Source organism: Musca domestica, unplaced genomic scaffold (genome assembly GCF_030504385.1).
Source record: "Musca domestica strain aabys unplaced genomic scaffold, Musca_domestica.polishedcontigs.V.1.1 1, whole genome shotgun sequence".
In the NCBI taxonomy this organism is placed as follows: Eukaryota; Metazoa; Arthropoda; class Insecta; order Diptera; family Muscidae; genus Musca; species Musca domestica.
Window position 1 is genome coordinate 38185059 of NW_026712114.1, and position 7378 is coordinate 38192436.

Here is a 7378-nt window from a genome sequence, read left to right on the forward strand (position 1 = left end):
TTCAGACAATTCCATTGAAAAATGTGGCTAAAATCATTTAAATACCAAATATGGGAGGGTACTGTTATATATGGGCTATACGATATCGTGGACCGATATAGCCCATCTTCGAACTTGACCTGCCTGCAGATAAAAGAGAGGTCTTTGCAAAATTTTAGCTTCCTATCTTAATTCGTTTTGACTGTACCGTGATTACAACAGACGGACAGACGGACGGACAGGGCTAAATCGTCTTAGAATTATACACTGATCAAGAATATATATACTTTGTTGGGTCTAAAATGATTATTTCGATGAATTACAAACGGAATGACTAACTTAATATACCCTCCATACTATGTATGGTGGAGGGTATAAAAAATTGTATTATGGGGTATGTATGATATGTGTTTAATATGTATTAGGTAAAATTATTATAATATTATGATTTTGGATTATTTTTTGGTAATTCGTGCAAATGTAACGTTTTATGAGACGATATCTTAAAAAATTAGGGAATGTAAAGCAAAACCGACATACCGAAATGCCAATTCAGAATTTTACATTAGAAATCATGATGCTGGCGATTAAGACAAAAAAACTTGACAATAATTATATTTTTCATATGCGGTTACTACTAGTTAAAATAATATGCTGTAAAAGTTTTAAAACGGGGTTCTCTGTAATAAAATTTGACTGAATTTAAGCAATCGTAACTTCAATAGCCGGACGAATGGAATGATAAAGCTTTTCGCTAGTGGATTGTGAACGGTATAAAAGATTCGGTGCTACCAAACCTCTCATAATTATGCATTCGTTCTACAGCCTACATTTCTATCATTTCTCGAGACGTAATCTATAATTTTTTTATTATTCTATAGAACGCAAGAAAACAATTAGTAACCTGTTCAACAAGATCCAGCGCTAAGTGCAATTATGACGATTGGCATCCCATCCATTCATTCATTTATATACACAAATGAGAAAATGAAAACAAAACAAAAGGAAGAAAAAAAATTGTTTTCATGTTCTCAGTAAAAGTGAAAACAAACAACAAAACATTGCTATAGAATGAGGCTTCATTGTAAGCCGCTCAGCTGAGCTGTATCTTAAGCTGACTGACTGCGTTGGTATCATAAAGCCGCAAAAATAATTCACATATCAGTATGCCGCAATCAATGGTGGAAATTAAGTCGTATCGCTGAAACAGTTTAGTACGCGCACATCGGACATGCAAAAACGGGGATTTTACTTGACGACATTATCGCTGTTTGCTTGCTTTGGAATCGCTTGGTGTAAGGTGGCCATAAATGGAGGTGGGTATTCCCCGGTTGCTTGACTGTAATCTGAATGAAATCATTTTCTTCCCACTGCATGTGTTTGCATGTGTGTAGTCTCAAATGTATGCCAAAATTCAAATGGCCGCTTGGGTAGATGTACGTCACTGACGAAATGCCTCAATCACAGTGAATGCGATCGTAATGCCAGCAAAACGGAATGTACCAATGGTTATGGACCTCCACCATATGTTTGCTGTGTTTTTGGCAAGAGGATTATATTTCCCGATGACGATAATGCAGGACGTTTCATGCCTTCAGCATCATCATCATCATCTACGTTAAATGAAACATCTATACATGTAGCAGACCGTTCCACGGCCTCAACATCAACAACTTCGAGTCGTGGTATTTTATTTCCTGATGAAAACGGTAATTTTAATATTCCAAAAATTGCACCTCCGGTAATCAGCAATAGATGGGCCAATGAGTGGTTGCAGCATGAAAAGAAAGTTAAACTATTTCCACGGCCTCCAGTGTGTGGTCCAATGCTGGTGGGTGACAAAATTCATGGCGGCGTCGAAGCTCAATTGGGTGAATTTCCATGGCTGGTCAATTTGGAATACAGAAATGGTGAGTTAAAGAAATTTGTATAAACTTGCAAAAATAAACAAGTAAAAAAGCTACAAGTTCGGCCGGGAGGTACCGTTATATGGGGGATATTCGATATCGTGGGCCTATATTCATAATTCTTTTCCAGGGGATAAGGTACTCACAAGGAACTCCTTGTGTGGATTTTTAGAAAATTTCATTGAAAATGTGGCTAAAATCATCAAAATACCGACTATCGGTGGGTGCCGTTATATGGGGGCTATACCATATCGTGGACCGATATAGCCCATCTTCGAACTTGACCTGACTGCAGACAAAAGACAGCTTCCTATCTTAATTCGTTTTGACTGTAGCGTGATTACAACAGAGAGACGGACACATCGTCTTAGAATTTTACACTGATCAAGGTGGTTATCTTAAATTCCCTTAAATTTGGTACTCCTTGATATGTCTATTCGAGTAAAAGTATTGAATTCCAGTTCATTGAATTGAAAAATGTGATTAGGAATTTTCGAATAACCATAATTAGGTTTCTTCAATGAGCAATCTTTCTTGTCAGTACAATTTTAAAACAGTTTGGCGGGAAAATAAGAAAAAGTATCCTTACGTTGGAGCTATGTCATATAGTGGATCTGTATCAAATGTGGTTGGAATTAGCGGCTATACAGACAATTAGAAGATACATTAATGCAGGGGCTATAGGAAATACTGAATCTATATGGAAACGTGTTTGCAAAGAAAAATATTACCTAGTGATAGCGAGAACCGTATAATTGCATAAAAAATGGTGGCAAGAACCTTCAATATACCGAAAATTGGGAGGTAAAGTAATATGGGGTGTATTTCTAAACGTGGAGCGGCAAAGCCAATTTTTAATGCCAGCATCCTTACAGAGGATCAAATTTCAGAGCTCTACATAAAATAATGAAATTTTATGAAAAATAATTTTGTGGAATATTTTGACCTGCTATGATCCCATTTAAAGGGAATTTAATCCGTATTTTAAAAAGAGGACGAAAAATACCCATTTGTGGACTCGCTCGTATTTTATCTGAAATATTGCCGAAGACACTATATACGTAAAATGCCCGGATTTCAAAGAATCTTAATCCCAAAATTTCCAAAAATGTGGAAGAGGGGGAACCTGACCCATATATTTAGGTTACTTTGTGACGTGTATTCTTTTTATACACTCCACCGTAGTATGGAGGGTATATTAAGTTTGTCATTCCGTTTGTAAAACCTCGAAATACACATTTAGACCCCACAAAGTATATATATTGTTGATCAGCATAAAATTCTCTGTCGATTTAGCGATGACCGTCCGTCCGTTCGTCTGTCCGTCTATCAGTCTGTGGAAATCACTCTAGGTTGATAAAATTTTACTTAAATGTGTATTATGACTGCAGGACTTTCGGTGTTGAAAATGGGTGATGTAGGTCCACGTTGTGGTATAGCCCCATATAATGGCACCTCCCTTTTTTCGGTATTTTGATGATTTTAGCGACATTATTCACCGGAATTGTTTCAAATTTGGTATTTAAAGTTCGTAATGGGTACTACAGGCTATGACAGAAAATTGTCTTTGCAGGTCCACGTCTTCGTATAGCCCCCATATAACGGTACCTCCCTATATTCTGAATTTTGATTATTGCAGTTAAAATCAAAATCAATCCACCAAAAAATTTTATTCAAGTTTCGCATTTGAATATTGTAATGGTTTATGACTAAAGTTGCCTATGCAGGCCCACGTCGTCGTATAGACACTAATTTAACGGCTACATTCGGTATTTTCAAGTTTTTAACATAATTTTTAACGGATTTTATTTTTTTCTGAAAATTGCCAAAATCGTTCCAAAATGATGAAGGGTATTCAAAGATCGGCCCGGCCGAAATTAAAGCTGTTTTACTTTTTTAGCTCTGCCTTCATAATTTCCCCGCATTTATTTGAAAAACTATATTTTACTAGAATTCAATAGCCCCTATTGAATTCATCAATGTTGCTATCTAATACGTCAATTGAAGCGGGCTCTATAGCGGGTCTATATAGACATGATCTTGAATATATCCTAAAAAAGTCTGAAGACGTTAAATGTGGCGCCTTCTTGTTGAAATTACATTTCATGCAAGTCAAGATCTTCCATTTAGTTTGTAAGAAGATTCATGGTTAAATTATAGACCAAACTAAAGATTTTTGACAGTGAAAACCCAGTAAAGAAAATCCTAAAGTCGGGCGGGGCCGATTTTATGATACCCTACACCACTTTGCTAATTTAGTTGAGCTCCACATAACAAGTAAAAGATTTTATGGGAGAATTCAATCATACACCCTATGATTATAATTATAATTTAAAATTTAAAGGACTAAATACGCCGAAGCATTTGTATCTTTTAAATTCGGACTTGTATTGCCCATTTGGTGCAAAATTAATTCTAAATCAGATAAAGATATATATGGGAGCTAAATCCAAATCTGAACCGATCTCGATAAAATTTGGCAAAGATATTTCGGAGTGCATATAACGGCTGTGGGTAACAAATACAATAAATCGGATGAACAATATATATGGGAGCTATAACTATATCTGAACCGATCTTCACCAAATTTGGTATACTACCTTCTAGACTAAATTCGGTCGTATGTGCCAAATTCCATCCCATTTGGACAAATATTAGACGTTTGGTGCACAATAAATGGTAAATCGGACGAAGTTAAATATGGGAGCTATATCCAAATCTGAACCGATCTCGATAAAATTTAGCAAAGGTATTTCCCAAATATTGTTGTTACAGAGTGCATATTACGGCTGCGGAGGACAAAAATAACAAATCGGATGAACAATATATATGGGAGCTATAGCTATATATGAACCGATTTCGATAAAATTTGGCACACTTATTTTCAGGCCTAATTTGGTTGTATGTGCAAAATTTCATACTATTCGGGCTGATATTACACGTTTGGTGCACAATAAAAGGCAAAATCAAAATTTTTACCGATTATCTCCAATTTCAATAGTGTTCGTCCTTGGGCCAAACAAATGTTGTTTGCAAAATTTCATCTCAATCGGAAAATAAATGCGACCTGCATTTTGTTCACAAGAATACATGGACAGACGGACGGACGGACAGACGGACTGACATGTATAAATCAACTCAGAAAGTGATTCTATGCAGATCATCAAAAGGAACTATGGGTCTATCTCGTTTCCTTTTGCCTGTTACAAACAAATGCACAAAGACATGATACCCTGACCACCTTGTGGTGTAGGGTATAAATATTTAACGTACGCGGTCTGATTAAACCAGTGTTGCCACAAAGATAATAGAAGAATAATATCCGCTTCACATTTTTAGACGTGAAGTTAGTGGTTGGTATTCGCAATATCATCAATACAACAGAAATCACAACAGAATGCTATAGGTCGCCACTTAAATATATATTTTTAAAAGTGTGTATCTTTCAATGATGGAGTGTTTCTACTAATTTGTCAAATATCAGTCACCTCGAAATAACTATTTATTTCAGGCGACATGTTTTTATAAAAAATAATAGAATTGATTAAAATATTCGTCAATTTCAGAGGAAGGAGATTTGCAAATAGGCTGTTCTGGGAATATAATAAATAGCAGATATGTGGTCACAGCTGCACATTGTGTACAGGGTCCCATCGAAGAACTATTGGGGCAATTGTAAGTATATATTGGATTAAATTATACAAATGAAATGCATTCTACATTTGGTGCCGCAAATTCAAAAAGTTTCCCTTTTGTTCCCTTACTTATGTCAACGTATTTCTCTTTCTAGAGTATCCATACGAGTTGGTGATCATAACACTGCCACAGAGAATGATTGTGATGATTTAGGATGCATTGATAAATTTAAAATCTTCCATATCATTGAGAAAATCGTACACAAGGAATTCCATGAGACCAAAAAAGGAAGACTGATCAACGATATAGCTCTGCTGAAAACTGATAATGAAATAACATTTTCTTTTTCGGTTGCTCCAATATGTTTACCAAGTGTTATAAATTCATTGCATCCGCCAATTAATGGTTCCACACTGACTGTTGCCGGTTGGGGTGACAATGGTATAGGTGAGCAGAATAAGACGGCAGAATTTTTAATGAATACCAATTTAACTTGCATCTACCATTTACAGAGGACTTTACAGTGGAAAAACGTATTGTCGATGTGCCCTATGTGGAGAATAGTGTTTGTCCAATTCATGTGTTGCCGACACAAATGTGTGCTGGAGGTGTTACCGGCAAGGATAGTTGTATTGGTGATTCTGGTGGTTCATTGGCTCGACGTTCCATTGGTGCCTGGGTCATAGAGGGCATTGTTTCGTATGGTCGTAAATGTGGTGGCGATAAGCCTGCGATTTATACTAGAATAAGAAGTTATATATCCTGGATTGTTGAGAACATGAGTGATACATAGGGTGAAACAATGATTTATTTCACTTTTCACGACGTTAGATGTATAAGGTTTTTAACATAAATGTAGTAGGGAGAGTAGAGTACACATGCACTTCTGATATTGTACTTTAGTTTTCGGTGTAGAATTAAAATTTATTTAAATGTACTAATCGTGTCAGTTTATCATTATTGTCATAAAAATATACCATATGACGTGACCATTTGTTTAAAGAAATATGTATTATTCTTTCTTTAGGTTCACAAATTTCCAGACGAGTAGTAGCTGGAGAACTACTACTCGACGGCATGACACAGCCTGTGATCAGGCTCTTATATAAGAATATGTATACCCTACACCGCATAGTGGTAAGCATATTATGTCTTTGTGCATTTGTTTGTAACATTGAAAAGGAAACGAGATAAACCCAGAGTTATTTTTGAGGATTTTCATAGAAACACTTTCTGAGTCGATTTATTAAAGTCTGTCCATGTATTTTTGTGAACAAATTGCAGGTCGCATTTATTATCCGATTGAGATAATTGGTACCAGATACCAGATAGAGCCCAGAAATACATCTGCCAAATTGTATGAAGATCGCTTCAGATTTAGATATAGTTCAAATATGTATCTTCAACCAAATTCGGTTTAATTGTGCACCAAATGGCCAATATCAGTCCAAATAACCTGGAATGCATCCGACCGAATTCAGTCTAGAAGTAAATATATCAAATTTGGTGAAAATCGGTTTAGATATAAGCTTTAGCTCCCATATATATGTTTCGTCGGATTTGGTGTTTAAGTCCCTCACAGTCGTAATATGCACTCCACATCAATGCTATTTGGTACCGGATATTAGATACAGACCAGAAATACATCTGCTAAATTGTATCAAGATCGGCACAGATTTGGATATAGCTCCCATATGTTTCTTCAAACGATTTCGGTTTAATTATGCACCAAATGGCCATCAGTTCAAATAACCTGAATTTTGGCATATATGGTTCGCATATATATGTTGGTCTTTAAGTTCCTCAGATTTGTAATATGCATTCGACAACAATGATATTTAGTACCAGATATCTCG

At 35.9% G+C, this 7378-nt stretch overlaps 1 protein-coding gene across 1 annotated transcript; it reads left to right on the forward strand.

Moving 5' to 3' along the window:
- Positions 1 to 1125: 1125 nt before the first annotated feature.
- On the forward strand, positions 1126 to 6528 carry LOC101901261 (serine protease 7). The gene is made up of 5 exons (XM_005185306.4): positions 1126 to 1295; positions 1374 to 1889; positions 5453 to 5561; positions 5677 to 5969; positions 6035 to 6528. The coding sequence occupies exons 1-5, from the start codon at positions 1211 to 1213 to the stop codon at positions 6313 to 6315; spliced, it is 1284 nt and encodes a 427-aa protein (XP_005185363.1). The 5' UTR covers positions 1126 to 1210; the 3' UTR covers positions 6316 to 6528.
- The last annotated feature ends 850 nt before the right edge of the window (positions 6529 to 7378 follow it).

What these genes read in the sequence shown, in the direction of transcription:
- LOC101901261 (XM_005185306.4), top strand. Translation starts at nt 1,211, where the DNA reads ATGCAAAAACGGGGATTTTACTTGACGACATTATCGCTGTTTGCTTGC. An exon ending in GAAGAACTATTGGGGCAATT is followed by an intron (nt 5,562 to 5,676) that starts GTAAGTATATAT and finishes TTCTCTTTCTAG; the next exon opens with AGTATCCATACGAGTTGGTG. An exon ending in TTGGGGTGACAATGGTATAG is followed by an intron (nt 5,970 to 6,034) that starts GTGAGCAGAATA and finishes TACCATTTACAG; the next exon opens with AGGACTTTACAGTGGAAAAA.